The sequence below is a fragment of the Dasypus novemcinctus genome, chromosome 5 (genome assembly GCF_030445035.2).
Source record: "Dasypus novemcinctus isolate mDasNov1 chromosome 5, mDasNov1.1.hap2, whole genome shotgun sequence".
In the NCBI taxonomy this organism is placed as follows: domain Eukaryota; kingdom Metazoa; phylum Chordata; class Mammalia; order Cingulata; family Dasypodidae; genus Dasypus; species Dasypus novemcinctus.
In genome coordinates, this window is record NC_080677.1 from 7262445 (window position 1) to 7279359 (window position 16915).

Consider the following 16915-nt stretch of genomic DNA (forward strand, 5'->3'; position numbering starts at 1 on the left):
TCTCCCTAAGAAAGAAGAAAATGAAGAAACACTGTCAAGAGGAAAGGTCAACAAGATGGAGTTTTTGGTGCAGATACAGTTGAAGTTAAACACTAAGAGTTTTCATTAGTTCACATGTATATCATTCCAGGATGTGCTCCAGGAGAAAGCAGGCAGAAAGCATAATGATAAAACATATAGTCTCTGAAGTTGGAATGTTTCCTGGAGTGATATTTGCATCCCAGTTCTACAACAGATATAGCCTCACTCTCCTCATTTGTTAAACAGGGAAAATCATGAAAATAAACATGCTAAAATAAAGTGACACTAGAATGCTTGGGTTCAAATCCCAGCTCCTCTACTTACAGCTTGTGACCATGGGAAAGTTACTAAATTTTTCTACAGACAATTTTCTATATCTGAAAAAGCAGGGTAATAATGATAGCTACTTCATCAGGTTGTCATGGGGAAGAAATTAGTTAATATGTATAAAAGGCTTAGAACAGGCCTATACTAAGCCCTATGTACATGTCAGCTGTTAATATTATTACCCAACAGGCTAGATAATCTATATAAAATGCTTAGAACAATATGGAAGACAATAGTGTTTAATAAAGTATAACCATATAGGAGGTGAAGACCATTAGGAAAGAAGGATATTTCAGACACTAGAGAATCCAGGAGAAACTGGGGTATATGCAAGGAAAGGGGGTCACATCATTGCTGAGATCATTTGGAATTGCAGTGTATTAGTCAGCCAAAGGGGTGCTGATGGAAAGTACCAGAGATCTGTTGGCTTTCATAAGGGGTATTTACTTGGGGTAGAAACTTACAGTTACAAGGCCCTAAAGAGTCCAACTCAACGTACCATAAGAGGTACTTCCTCACCAAAGCCTGTTGAAGCAAGATGGTGCCAATCTCCGTGAGGGTTCAGCCTTCCTCTTCCTCTTAAGACTCCATGGGCCCAGCTTCTTCCTGACCGCAGCTGTAGGCTGGAGGGCTTGTTTCTTTCCAGGCCTTCTCAGCAGCTCAGGGCTCCAGTCTCTACAGTTGCAAACTGTCAGGCGAATGGCTCAGCTCTCTCTGGGGCTCCAGGATAAAAACTGACAGAATTGTCTCTCTCTTCTTCCATGTATCTTCTTCTGTGTGTGTGTTGATTGAGTGTCCATTTCTATAACCCACCAAGGGGCAGCAACTTAACCTGAGTTACACCCTAATGACGTGGTCTAATCAAAGCCCTAATCTTAACATAATTTAATCAAAGACATCTCAGCTGAACCTAATACAAACAAAGGGCATCACACCCAGAGAAACAGACCAGTTTACAAATATATTCTCTTTTTTTGGAATTTATAAATAATCTCAAACTGCTACACAGGGTACGGGAACATCCCACCAATTTAACAAGAGGGGACTCTTCCTTGGCCAGAGACCAAAACGTAAATACCAAAAAGGAAGAAGGGAATTCTCCCAAGGAATACAGAGGCTGAAGGGAAGGCATTTAGGGCATTCTACTCTCTTCTTCTCTGAGAGGAAAACAGGGCACAAAAGGCCTGAGGGAAAGAGGGATGGGTTATCAGTGCTCGAGGGTGACCAGAACGACAGAAGAGAAGGATGAATGCCCAAAGGAAAGCGTGGAGCCAGCCCGGGAAAAACTGGGAAAGAGAGGATGGATTTGAGGAGGCATGATTCTTCTCCAGAAAGAGAAGCAAATCCTGTGGGTGTGTGTGTATGTTTTAGTAATGGAGAGGAAGGAGGGATCAATGCAGAAAGAATCTCCAGAGCGTTCCCTGGAGACTTCAAACGTTTGGCAAGAGGCATGTTGGTTGGGATGTGGGCTGGGAGGGACTCAGTGAGTTCAGTTTTGAAACAGGTGCCAGTGGGTTAGATGAGTGGGAGGCAAAGCAGCACAGGGTTGAAGTCAAGACATCCACGGGGAGGGAGAGAAAACCATTTCCCCCTGAGAGGGCTGGCCTCTGAAGTTCTGCACCCTAGATCCTGCCTACCAATTTCAAACACAAGTCTGTCTGTCTGCACTAAAGGCAGGGTTGGGGGTAGTTTCTGCTAGCTAAAGCCAGGAAGAGCAGAATGAAGTCCCAAGCCAGAGTCAAGGAAACTCATTTAGGTAGGTCCCATGAATAGGAATCTATGATTGACTTCTTAATTAAAGTAATAAAATACAGACATGATCATTGAACTTGAACTTGGTTGAGTCTTAGCCTATGAACACAAACATTTTAATATATACTGGAATGCCAACTCTATGGTTGAAAAAGTTACTGTCTAAGAATCACTTAAGATACTTTATCAGTGTTATAAGAATATATAAACTTAAGAAATAATTCAGAAAACTAAGTTCAACACTTAAATGTATATCCCATAAGCCATATGTTGCCTAATATAGTTCTACAGTTTGTATTTAGTAATAAGAATCCACACTTAACAAATTATCAGATCCAAAATGCAGAAGTGCTCAGAGACTAGAAGTGTAGATAAACTGTACCAGCTGGAAAATAACTCTTCCCATGAGGTTTGTTCTGCAGTTTCTTACAGCTACCTTTAGTAAACCTTTTGAAAGTAAAGTAGCTTAACTCATACATAACTCACCCTGGCAATCAGGAATGGGGCTGTAAAATTTTATGTAGGCATTCATAAAGGTTAGAGGAGTGTGAAATATTGTTTATCTTTCCATGATACTTATTAAAGATGAGGAGAGTACATTCCAAGAACTATTTCCAGCCAGTTCATCTGATAAATGATTGACTCCAAGCAGCACGTGGCAGTATGTTTGACCATCCCAGCCCTCATGTAAGCCAATGAAAAATTGACATTCATTCCTCAAACATGTCTTCTCTATCCTTAGTATTAAATATTTATTTTCTTCATAAATAAAATATTTAACTCAATATATATGAATATTTTACCAAATCTCTACCTGATAATGATTACCTTAAAAACACTGAATAAATGGAAAAGAAAAGATTTATCAACATTGATATAAGTTGCTCTATATCAAAAATAAGAGTAGTTTACAAATTGTGCTCCAAAATGTATTCACCAAATGCAATGAATGTGCCATGGTGATGAAAGAGGTTGTTGATATGGGAGGAGTGGGGTGAGGGGTTGGGGGCTATATGGGAACCTCATATTTTTTTAATGTAACATTAAAAAAAATAAAGACAAAAGTAAAAGGAAATTAGGAACATTGAAAGTAGTGTAGGCACTCTGAGGAAAAAACTTATATAATGGGCCATAAAAATGTTCAGAGAAATTGAAAATAAAATCATAATATTCCAAAGATAAAACTGAAAAAAGACATGAAGATACAATTAACCAGGAAGAAATGTAAGGGATTCACAAGCACAGGAAAAGAAAATCTTCAGGTTTTCATTATTTGTAAAGTCCAAATGAAAATCAACCCCAACAATAAACATGCTACACTCTCAAATTAATAGAAATCATTTTTCAAAGATTAGCACTGGGTTCAGTAAAATGGGTTCTCTGATTCAATGTGGGGAAAAAAGATAAATTGGCACAAACTTTTTATACGTTTATATGTAAAAAGGGTCTTGTCTTGTTGTCTCTTTATTGACTCTGCAATCATATCCCCAAGCCTTACCAGTCTTATTACAAGGAGGGTATAATGATCCCCTGGAAGGAATAAAGCAAAATGTGGTGGGAAAAAAAGGCTGTGTCTTCCATCTACTGGTTATGGTATTTTCAACACAACCCTTAACTGTATCTCAGGGCCACCATCTCCTATTCTGTGGAAAGAGGTAAAAGGCCCATAATCGCTCTGAGATATCGCCTATTATAACACTGCATCATGATACTGAGTTTACAGCAACCATTAAAAGAAGAAAGGAACGCAGCCCACCTGTTCTTAATGTGCTGCGGAGAACCAAGGCACCTGAAGCTGCCGTCGACCATGATGGTGAGCCGCGTGCAGAGGGCTTCACATTCCTCCATGCTGCGGGGAGGAAGCGGAGCAGGTAGAGCAACCTCCAAAAACACAGCACTTGACCGAACTTTAGCATAAGGTAGGTGAGCAGACCCCTGTTTGCAAACCATTCAAACTTCTATACGGAAACCTCAGGAAAACCAACTTGTACAATCGATGCCATCTCAGTTGCGTGGCCAGTTACACAATTATCAAAAAGTCATTAGCATTTCCCTACACCAGGGAGAACAGTTATAAATACACAGGAGAGAGACTTTCATTACCAGTGCAAAAATGCAAACTAGACAAGAATGACCTTAACTAAAAATGCGAGTCTTACGAAAAGAAACAAGAAAGCTTTATTGATGGGCATAAAAGAAATCTTAAAATCAATGCAGATGTACTGAAATCTTGATAAGATGGACTGGATATGTTCAAATGGAAAAATTATTATTTCATAATGTGAAAATGATTGCAATATAAAGTAAGGGACAAATACTTATATGTAAATAAAAATGTGATAACTAAATAACCCCTAAAATACAAATACAAGGTATATTCTAATATAAAGTAATTATATAAAATATAGTACTAAAATAACATCATAATTTGTAAGTCTAATCTATATTATAATCCATGTTATTCAGATATAAAATGTTAAAAGGATTTGTAATTTATACTTATATAGAAAAATTATAGTACGAATTATAATATGGATATAGTGTAATGGCAATCAAAATGTTAAGTTTCTCATCGCCTATGAAAAAATTGACAATGATTATTAAGTGTATCTGCAAAATTACTTAGTGAAAAGAAAACATTCTATAAGAAGAGGAATGAGAGACTTGCTCCAACAAATATTAACATTTGTTATAGAGCTAAAATAGCTACAATGAGGTGCTACTCTAAAGAATTACAAGGCAGGTCAATGGAACAAAATAAGAGCCCAGAATCAACATTAAAAACTTAAATCCACATGTGATCTGAGGATGGGAAAGAAGCAGACCTACTCATTCTTGGCTGAATTCATTTTAATTCCCTTTAGAAAAGTGGAATATAAAGCTGCTTCCCTCCTTTTCCTGTCCCATGCTTTTACTATGGTCCTCTAGGGTAAAGAAGAGGAGGCGAAAGATAAACTCATAGATAGCAGGAAACTGATTAATTTGGAGGCTTCATCCCAGCTAGCGGCTGATTTTTTTTAACTCATGGAATCAATCATAAGCTGTTTTACTCTTCATCAATATATAATATATAATATATTAATACCTAAATATATTCACCTTACATGAATATGGACAGCTTTATGGAAGTTAAGATATATTGTTAGTTTGAAAACAAATGAAAAGCAAGGCATGAAATAGAAAAGGTAGCAACATAGCAATATGTGGCCTTTCTGAGAACTCCCTACAATAATGACATGTTACCATGTTATGTGAGACTTAAAAGGATTTTTAATGTTGACACCATTTTACCCAATCTTAGACTCTCAGCATGAACATGAAAACTTAATAAATACCAGCAGAATGAATACAGGAATGTGGAGAGTTTCTGGAATAGGCAAAGCAAAAAGTTCATTTTAAGTGTTTTATATACATATATATATACATATAAATACATATATAAAGAAGATATAAAATTTAATTCAATTTCATGTTCAATTTTATTTTCAAAAAGGCTATCTTCAAGTTAATAAAAAGGCAAATCCTGAATCCTGACCCCAAAACGCAAATATGAATCTGGACAAAATTGGCAAAAACAACCATTTCAGCACTTTGGCAATTAACCCAATGCCTGAAAGAATCTGAGCAGCATTCATGGTTAAGAAATGGCTGAAATGAAAGGAGTGGCAGTCTGTGACCTCGCAGACTTGGGTTTCTCCCATCCTTCCCAAGCTTCACCCACTTGGAGACCCTGGCAGGCTAGGTGAGGCCTTGAAGATTAGCATCTTCTCTGTCACTGTTGAAAGGGGAACACCCAGCTTGGGTCGGCGGGCAGGGCCCATGCCCAGGGAGGCGGTCAGTGTACATGAAGATCTTAGATCCAGGCAAACAGCGGGACAACTGTAGTATCTGGCCTGAGGTGGGCTCCATTAGCCTGAAACCGTACAATGTGTTAGACCTACACTGAGACTGCCGATATGTGCAAGAGACACTGCAGTGGGCCCAAGTCTGTCACACGCTCCTTGGGGAACTGGAGGCTAGCTGTATGCACATAGGAGACACGCAGAACAGAATAGTGGGCACAGGCTGAAAATGTCCTGAACCTGGGATGTAGTTCTCTATTCACACACAGATCCATCTGCAGAGGCTAGAGATGGTATTGGGTTGAGGGGGTTAATACAACCTCTTTCGAATCGCTGGTTGACAAGTAGCCTAGGTGAAAACAGGGATAACCCTGAAGAAGGCAGGTTAACAATGAAAATGAAATTGTTTTAAAAAATCTGAAGAGAGGCAGCTACCCATTACAAAGGGAGAGAGAGAGATTTCACGGATCTAGTCTCAGCAAAGAAACATATGAAAAAACCAACATTCAAAATGAACAAACAAAAATACGGGTAGCAGCAAAAGCATACAGAGTTTGAAACTACATGTACCCCAGAAAAGCAAGCTTAAATGTAATCCATCGCTGTGGGTGTGAGCCCATTGTGAGCAGGGACTTCTGATGAGGACACTTCTGTTAAGGTTTGGCCCAGCTCCATCAGGATGGATCCTTATCCTGGGGTCCTTTATGTGCAGAGTGAAAGCCAGACAGAGAGAGAGCCACAGAAGCAAGAAGCTGAACGTCCACAGAACCTGGAAAAGAAGGGAGAGGCCAGGAGATGCCTCCATGTGCCAGGCCAGGTGACAAACGAAGGGCCAGGCATTGCCAGCAGCAGCCTGAGAGTCCACAGACTCTGGGAAGAAGGCATTGCCTTCATTGGGAACGTTCTCACCGTGAGCACGCCTTGGTTAGGAAAGTTCCCAACCTACAACCAGGAGCCAATACATTCCCGTTGCTTAACCTGACCTTTTTATGGTATTTGTTTGAGCAGCCTAGGAAACTAAAACAAGGAGGAATTCAGAACAATTCATTCTGCAATTCATTATCTAAAATTCCTTTTCTCAACAAAAAATTAAAAGACATGCTATGAAACAGGGATGGGTGACAGATACCCAAGGGAAAAAAGTCATAAACTTTTTCTTTGTTCCTATATATTTGGATTTAACATAAAAAGTCTTCAATGAAGCTATTATAAATACTTTCAAAGAACTAAAGAGATGCTTAAAGAATTAAATGAAAAAATAATTAAAGTATTAACAAATAGAAATTTTGGAAAAAGGCTCAGGTGTTATAAAAAAACAACTGGAAATTCTGTAGTTGAAAAGTATAATTAATAAAATGAAAAATTCACTTAAGAGACTCAAGAGCAGATTAGAGAGGACTGGATAGCTTGAGCATTTACCAAATCTGTTAAAATAGTAAAACAAGATTTTTAAAAATGAACAAAAATGCAGGTACCAGTGGCACATCATTAAGAGTTCCAGCATACATGTAATGGAAAGGAAAGATAGAAAGGATTAGAAAAAAATATTGAGAAAATAATAACTGAACATTTCCAACACTTAATGAAAAACTTTAATCTACACATCTAAGAAGCCCCATGAAATGTAGGTAGGATAAATATGAATAGATCCACACATGGACATATCAAAAATAAACTATCAAAAGCCAAAGATAGAGGGAATATCTTGAGATTGGCAAGGCAAAAATGACATCCTGCATGGGAAAGCCTCCATATGATTAATGTCTGACTTCTTATAAGAGACAACGGAGGTGCGAAGACACAGAGATGACATATTCAATGCACAGAAAGAAAAGAGTAAGCAAGTGAGACTCCAAGAACATTAAAACCAAGAAGACATTTCTTCAAAAATGAAGGTGATTTGTGGAATCTGAGAATGAACAAAAATTGAGTGTATTTATTGTCAACACACCCTCCTTACATTCCCCTCCTGCATGTGTAGATACTCCCTAAGCCTGCCTGCCACAGGAGTGGGGACTGGATGTTGCGAGCCAGTACAATTATGCTGACAGTCTGGCTACTGCTCTTGCTGGGAGGAATGAAGATTTTTATCTCTGAGCTGGGATTCTCATGTCTCTTGTCACATTCATAAAACTGTGCTAAATTTGTTTGTTTGCGAGAAGGGTAAAATCTCAGATCCTTCACAGTCCTTGACACCTAACTCAACATATTTTACTTAAACACAGGAAGGAAACAAGTCTAAACTTTCAACCCAGATCTCCATTACATTTACCTTACCCGAGCCTTATCACTATTCTCTGTCAATGGATTTCATGCAGTCTCATATATCTGCATGGTAGTATGGTCTAGAACAGGGTAGCATTTATGAAAGTTCAAAATAAACCAATGATTTGGAAATCTAATTATAAAATTACTTCTGGCATGAAGAAACCATTAGACTAGATTTTAAAGTTTCAGCTAATTCTTTCTTCTGGGTTAAGAGGCCTTGTTTATAAAGGAGCTGAAAAAGCACTTCTGAAAGAAGGTAACCTAGCACTCAGTCTTGAGAAGTAACAGTAGAATAGTTAGAATGTGGTCTCTGAGCCTAGGCTCCCAAGTGTAAATTCTGGCTCTGCCATCTGCTTGGCCATGCTACTTAACCCTTCTTGCTTCAGTGCCCATGAGTGTATGGACATCCTAGTGTTTCAAGATGACACTGCTTCTGGCCCTGGACACACTCAGGCTGACTCAGGGCATGGCACAAACCTGTGCGAGGTTAGCACCGCAGCACAGCCTTCCTGCACCTCCTTCATGATTGTTTTCCACAGGTGCCGCTTAGAGCAGGGATCCATCCCGGAGCTGGGCTCGTCCTGAAGGAGAGAAAGCACACAAGGATAGGGCATCAGGAGAACTCAAGGAGGAATAGAGTCATGGTTGGCCAAGCTCACCTCCTGGCCCACTGGCTCTACTAAGCAGGGCTCCTGGGTCATCCTTCCTGGCACTCAACAAGCTAGGGATGCACCTTGATGTCAGCTTAGATGTTTCTGTGATCTGGTTAGGTAGGCTGACCATGGTGTTTTTAAAATGTATCTTTAACCTACCTGCAATTTCAGAATGATGTACCCTAGAAAGGCGTATTACAGCAGAAAAAGGCTGCACTTATTCAGCAATAGCAAACAATCTGAAATGAATTGGAACCCGAAGCTGTCACCTTCAATGCCCTCCAAAGCACTTCTTATCTGAACCACGTTTGACAGAATTGCATGATGTATTTCTGTGCTTTTGTAGGCAGGGTGAACTAAACACATTTTTCTCAAGAGCTTAGGGTCACCAGCTTCCACAAAGAAAGAAACAGAAGGGAAATGAAAATAATAATAATAATATCACCCCAGACAGGAAAACAAAACCCCTGGTCTTTTCTGCAAATCAAATGATACATGTGTACTAGTTATAAAAATAAATAAGTGGAAGTTATTATGATTCTGCATTGTTCAGCAAGAGAGTTGGATGTACAATTTAAAATTTTCCTGATTTCCACCTGATGTCAGCTACGAGAGCTACATCTCTCTGTAGAGAATGGTAATGGCCCTTAAATGCATCTTGATACCAGATGTTTTGAACCATCACCATGAACTAGGCACTAATGGTTATTCTGGGTTTAAAATGCCTCAGAGAGTGGGCTAGATGCTTAATGTGGATTTATTTCATTTACTTCTAGTGGATCCATTAGACAGATATTATTATTAGGACTGCTTTCCAATGATAGACGCACACAGAGAAAGCACAAGGTCACAAAACTGATCAGTCTGACTCAAGATTCCCTATCTTCTAAGCCAGAGCACAGAATGAGAGTGACAGTGTGTCACAAGAGGCTGTGAGGGGCTAGAAGCCTTGGAGATTTACTGTGCAATGGTAGGCATGGGGAAATTCTGCAGAAGGCGATATGCTGGTTGGAGTACTTCATGGACCCCAGAAAATCCTGTTCTTAAAAATAGCACATTCCTGCGCATGTATACCTAGTGTAGATGGGACCTTTTGATTAGACTCAAGGAACCCTCTTTTGATTAGATAACTTCAGTAGGGCATGACCCAGGGTGAGTCATAATTCTCTTCCTGGAGTCCTATATAAATGGAGAAATAAAAGCTGCAGATATAGGACAAAAATCTGCAGAGACACATAGGAGCTGAAGGAATGCCAGGAGAGCAAGAAGCTGAAAACAACGTGGCCCAGAGGAGAAGGCAGGGACCAGCAGAGCCACCACTGTGCCCTGACACATGGCAGGAGCCCAGGATCAGCATCACCTAACCTAGGGGAGAGAGTTGATGAGTGGATCCTGCCATATGCCTGATCACCTCCAGCTGTGCATCTTCTGACGATGCTGCCAGTGCCTGATCACCCCCAGCTGTGCATCTTCTGATGCTGCTGCCATGTGCCTGATCAACCACAGCTGTCCATCTTCTGTATCTTCTGCCATGTGCCTGATCACTACAAGTGTGCATCTTCTGATGATGCTGCCATGTGCCTGATCACTACAGCTGTGCATCTTCTGAAGCTCCTACCCTCTGCCTCATCAACCACAGCTGCAGCTGGTGAGAACACATCTCTTGATGATGCCTTGACTTGGACACTTTAAAGGCCTCAGCCCTGTAAGATTTTAACCTGATAAATGCTCTTGTAAAAACCAACTCATTTCTGGTATATTGCCTTGGCAGCATTTAGCAAATTAATACAATAATGAATACTCTTGTCTTGTCAATTCAATAACACCTGCCTTATCTTGTTGCAAGGAAAATGGAACTATAAACTGCAGAATTGTGCAAATTTTAGTTCTTCTTGCCAGAGTCCATAGTATGAAATTAAGGAACAGTCTTGGACCTGGCAGGAAGCAAGTTTAGCCCAAGGAAAAGGAATATGAATGCCAGATTTCAAAAGATGACCAATAAACGATGGGATCTTTTTCCAGCCCAGGCCTGTGGAAGCCCAGTGATCTGTCCCACTCCCATGCTGTTTTGAGTTAATGAAGAGGAACAGGAAAAAGAACTCTGTTTTGCTTCCAAACATTTTAATGCCCCTCAGACCTTCGGTCTACCCTGGGGTGCACTCTAGAGATAAGAATAGAGTCTACAGCACACAAACATGACTATTTATAGTTTGAATACTTTTGTTAATAATTTTAGCCATTTTGAAACATGAGACAATTGGATCTCTTTCTTGACAATCATCACCTCTGATGAATTCTTTAATCCAAACAGAATTAATTTCAGTTCTCACAGTTAACTCTGGCTGGTTGTCCTCCCCTCTCTGCCACATCCCTCCTGCTCCCCAGCACCATCCTCAGAATTCACCATGATGGGTGCTGTCTCCACCTATGACAAACATACATGTGCAGGTAGAAGAAGATGTAAAAGCTACGTGCTAAAAGGAGCACCACATATTGGTTTTCAGAGTACAGGTGAATTCTGATTTTCTTTTCAAACACTGTTTTGAATATGGAAGTTATATTGAATTTCAATTTGAGAAATACATTTGAATCCATCAAAAGATTATTTTATTTCAGTAAAATCTCACTGGTATTTCACATTATGTTTGGGAACTTAGGTCAAACATGCTGACTAGTCCAGAGAAGCAAAGCTTCAAGTTTTGAAGTTACTTCCTGAGAGGACTCTGAGAGATGAAACTAAGTCTATAGAGAGATATGCAAGGCAGATCTAAGGTCGAGACGCAGCCCACGATGGAAATTTCTCCTACTCACCAATAAGAGAATTCCGGGTTTCCCCACCAAGGCGAGGGCTGTGGAGAGCTTCCTCTTGGTCCCCCCACTGTAGGTGCCAACACGTTTGTCCGCATGGGCTTCCAGGCGTAAGCGCCTCACAAGGTCCCCCGCGACCTGGAAGGAGAACTCTGTGAAGGGCCCCCTCCGATAGCAGGTCCAGCCTTGACCCCTGCTTCTCCTCTCCCCCTGCCAGCCTTGCCCTGCCCACCCCTCACATGTTGGCCCAAGTGCATCTCCTTCACGATACGGGGAGTGCTTGAGAAGGAGCTGAGGGAAACTCAAGAAATACAGAGTCAAGCCTGGGCCCAGATGAGTTTCCACGTGAAAGTGAGGAGAGAAAACGGTGAGCCAAAATGGAGACTGAAAAGGAACAGAAGAGGAAGGAAGAAGAGCGTGTGAGAGGGAATTTTCAATATTAGCATAAGGAAGGAAAACGCCTATTTACATAGAGAAGCCACTGTTAGAAATTTCCCCCTTGGGAGTTTGGTTAAAAGTAAGTGAAGCTGGAGGAAAGAGGAGCACACTTTTTTCATATCTGTAATTTCTGAGAATCATTTTATTAAGTAATGAGGATTCTGATTACATATTACTAAACAAACATGCTCGGGTCACAGGAAGATTCTTTTTTTTTATTTCAAAACTTTATTTACTTGGAATAACAGAAAGAATGCCAAAACGAATTGCTAAGAAGTAATGGTAGACTTTTTCTAAGCAAGATTTATTTTAATGTTTTAAAGAATAATACATATTTAAAACTATACTTCTAAAATATACTGATATTCTATTCATGAACTATTGTGATTAGTAATCGAAGAAAACATAGCATTGATTTGGGGAAAGTGGCCATGGTGGCTGCTGAGGGTAGGGAGTGGGAAGAAGAGCTGTGATGTAGGGGCATTTTCAGGACTTGGAGCTGTCCTGGGTGGTACTTCAGGGACAGTTACCGGACATTGTATATCCTCCCATGACCCACTGGGTGGACTGGGGGAGAGTGTAAACTGTAATGTGGACCATTGACCATGTGATGCAGCAGTGCTCAGAGATGTATTCACCAAGTGCAATGAATGTCCCACGATGATGGAGGAGGTTGTTGTTATGGGAGGAGTGGAGTAAGGGGGTGGGGGGTATATGGGGACCTCATATTATTTTAATGTAACATTAAAAAAATAGAGACAAAAAAACACTTAAAAAAATAAAATATATAGAAGTGAAATTCATGAAAAAGTCAGTTCAGAGCCCTTATTGTATATATGATTTCTATTAAAAGTTTTTTAAATATATAATATAATGTATTAGAATAATTTTAATTAAATAACAAAAAATAATTACTGATTCTAGATTTTAGAGACAGGCAGAAATAATCTTAAATTTCTTGAGCTTTTTGCTTGAAAAATATTCATTCTCAAGGGTATCTACTTACTTGATAAGATCTGACAATTATAGTGGATGAATTAAATATGTTTGCAATACAAATCAGACCATTCTAAACTATACTAGATCCTCCATTGGCATATTCCTATTTAACTTGAGTTTTAAATGCTTTTATTAGTTATATTTATCTCAAACTGAAGTTCAGGTTTGTAGGTTGAACGCACCAGGTGCTGCCCTAGCTGCAGTGGCTGCCCATCCTGCCACCAATCCCGTTTCTGATTCATGACCATCACATCCTTGGACCATCCACGGCTCACTCTGGCAGGTGATTCTGGAGGGGACATGCAGCGCCCCCACGTGGTCAGAGGCTTAACTCCAGTCTCTTCTCCTCCCACCAACCACCCCCAGCATCAAATGAAAACATTTGAGAGAGCAAAAACGTGCTTCCTTTTTATTTCACTTTTCAATAGTTTGCTTTGTTTGTATTTTTGTTCAAGCATCATCCCGACAGTAACATCTTGTAACATTAACATACACTTGTTTTGTTTCAGAGAAAAACATTTTTATATACGCACTATTAACCATCCTCATTTTTCACAAGAGGGTTCGCCATGCTTTACAGTCCCATGTTTCCACTTTCAGCTTTCACAGGGAGATTCTTACTGATTCCCAAGTGCTCCAAGCACGTTCACAACTTCTTTTCTTCCTTACCTTTCAACCTGTCCATTTTTCATAGATCCTTAAAGACCCAGTTCATTTCCTTCTCACCCCTGGGCAGATCATTGGTATCTCTTTTTGTGTATTATATGTGTCTCTACAACACTTTGATTTAGCACTTTCCACTGTAATTTGCAATGCGCTATTTGTTTCCAGTTTTGTCTTCTCTGCTTGGTTAGTTTCTATTGGGGTCAAGATGAAGCAGCTTTTTTGCTTCTGTGTATAATTTTAAATTTTTGAAAATCATTTTATTTAACTTTTGTGAACATAGAGTTTTAATGTACATTCATTCTTTGTATATCATCAGAGTCAAATTTTCCAGGATCTGTTCTAAATTCAAATTTAAGAGGACTATAAAGATGGTCTAATAATTGTCATGCCCTAAATAGCTGAATAATAAAACACAGTTTTAAACTAATACATATATTTTTAGATAAATATATAAAAATTGGGATAAGTATAATAAAAATGGTGAAATAAAAACCTCTAAATATATTAGGATAATGCAGGAAAAATGTAAAGCTATCAGGATATGGATGTTAATTTCTAACAAAATTGAATAGGAAAATAAATCCTATTCATTTGGACGATGGCCTGGGACAAATCAACTGAACTTTAAAGTGACAATTTGGCTGTTTCAACAATGCAAGGCAAGAAGAGACCCAACACATTTAGAGCAGATGCCCTGTACTCTCAGACAAATAGTTGGTTGTTTCATCAAAAAGGTCAGTAAAGGTAAGGAAACATAAAAAAGGGTATATATGTACATTTGACATTTTAACTTAAAATGTGTAAATATACCTTTCTTCGTCTTGATTTCATTGTTGGGTCTCTCTAGCCCTCATGGGGTCTGCTGCCTGCTGGTCGCCCTTCTACTCTAAACTACACCCTTGATTCATTGACTGTGAGTCATCATCTTGATTCCCTGTTTGAGATCTATTAAATGATCCAAGTTCTCTTGGTTGAAGCTATTTTATGAGTGCAAAATCTGTCTAACCTTTGTGGGGGTTTTTTATCGCTTTCACGGATGCCTTGCACATATTTCATTCAAAAACAAGTTGTGTTTTGTTTAATTAGAGATGTTGTAGGATTACAGAACTACCATGCTTGACACCTTGTATTGGTGTGGTACCTTTCTTATAATTCATGAAAACACATCTTTATAATCGTACTCTTAACTTTAGACCATGGTTTAACTTAGGATTTGCTATTTGTGTAGTGTTGCGTTTCCATGGATTTTTTAAAATTTTATTCTATTACAATATATACAACCTAACCTTTCCTCTTTGAACCACATTCAGATATATATTTCAGTGCTCTTAATTATGTCCACAATGTTGCGCTACCACCACCATCCATCCATTACCAAACAAGAAACTTACATGTATAAAATCTTTTTTCATGGCATTTTCAAAGACACAGATTTATTTGTTTGTGAGCTTGTATTTCTTTAATTTTGCAATGTATAAAAATATATATGTAACTAAGAGTGGCAAGTGTGCATGGCCTAAGTGGACTTAGTGATGAACAACTGCTTGCTGGTGAACGATGGGCTTGGAGGATGACATCAGCAGGGCCGGTGTGCAGCCTCTAGCTCAAGCCACCAGAGAGAGCAGAGGGCCCCAGCCACACAGGGGCGGTGAGGGGGGGACATGCTCCTGCAGTCTCGCATTGGACAGCAGCCGACGCAGTCACTATTCCTCCCTCCACGAACTCTCAAGATTAACTGTACCAATGCTTCATTTGTGCAGCCTCAAAACAACTCAGAGTGAATCGACAATCTCCAGGAACCTAATTCAAAGAAAGGCAGATTTCAAGGCCCAAAAGATTCCAGAAGATGGAGTGCTGAGTCCCCTATCTGTCAATGAAAATAATCTTGAGACCAGCAGATATTCAAGTCAAAAATAGTAAAGTCATTTTCTCCCTATTTTGTTCCCAGGGACCATCCTTTTTCCATGGCTTCATTTGGTCTAAATTATTTCATTGACATAACTTGAAGACAAATTTAAATAAACAAAAACTGTTCAGATATTACTGGAAGCCCTAGATTGCTGAAGGGACGAGTGCAGGAGTCAGAGGGCAGACTGGCTGTTTTCCTTAGAGAGGGTCTACCGAGAAGGTTTAAGGCCAGCACAGTGATGAGCGACCAGATGAAGGAATGGAACTGAGAGGGGTCCATGGAGGAGCGGCCTCACTGCACAGGAATGAGACATTCTTAGGAAGGTTGAGTTTCTGAAAGTCTAAGTACTAATGAGGGAGGCAAGCAAAAATGAGAAATTGGGAAAATATTTTTGGTTATTTTCAGATCCAGGAAAATATAAGAAAAGAATGAAAATGTAATTGCGTGTGTATCAGAAATTTTTATTTCAGTCCAATCCGTTTTATTCCAAGGCTACCCATATGTAAACAAGTAGTGAGAAACAGTAAAACGAAATAAAACATAATAAAAGCACCTGGTTCTGTTGAAATACATTCAGGATAAGAGAACTTTTGAATAATCCTGTCAAGCCATTGCTGTTTGTTTTTATGAAACCTGTAAACATGTCATGTTTTCCCAAGTTGACGAAGGTTAAATGTTGGGGCCTGCAAGCCTAGGTTGGTTAACCACAGGAAGGACTCCGGAATATGCAGGGATAAACATACTGGGTATGATCTCGTGAATGTCATGTTTTCAAGGAAAAAAAAACCAAAACCTGAAAACAAAGTGTTCTGTTGTAGTGTTTCCTGCACTCAGTACTCTTGTCAAGGCAATGGCAAACATAATGCCTTCACAATGGAGGCTGGAAAATACTACCTAAACCCCAAAATGTCCTGTGGCAATGGAATCCCTCTCTGCGGCAAGCCATTTTCCCATGCAAAGTTCTAGAGACTGCACACTTAAGAGATTGGGATTCACTCATTTTCATGTCCCTGGGGCTTGATCATGTTTGGCACATGGTAGGACTTTTATGAATATCATTTGAGTCGAAATACATGACCCAGAGCTTCCCATAGGCTCCTGTGTGATCCCAGAGGCAAACTCTTTCTACTGGCACACACAGGGACCACATCGAATTTTCCAGGAGTTCAGAAACAAAAGGAGAAGATGAGTAGGAAAAAGGAGCTGAGGAGAAGAAATGACTTTCCTTTCAC

At 39.5% G+C, this 16915-nt stretch overlaps 1 protein-coding gene across 1 annotated transcript in view; it reads right to left on the bottom strand.

Moving 5' to 3' along the window:
• ABCA13 (ATP binding cassette subfamily A member 13) overlaps positions 1-16915 on the bottom strand; it is a 345366-nt gene that overhangs the window by 24980 nt on the left and 303471 nt on the right. Inside the window, exons 46-48 of the mRNA XM_071215039.1 lie at positions 11675-11809; positions 8688-8791; positions 3857-3949 (exon numbers count right to left, since the gene is read on the bottom strand). Of these exons, the coding sequence (XP_071071140.1) occupies positions 3857-3949; positions 8688-8791; positions 11675-11809 (332 nt within the window). The remainder of the gene's footprint in view (positions 1-3856; positions 3950-8687; positions 8792-11674; positions 11810-16915) is intronic.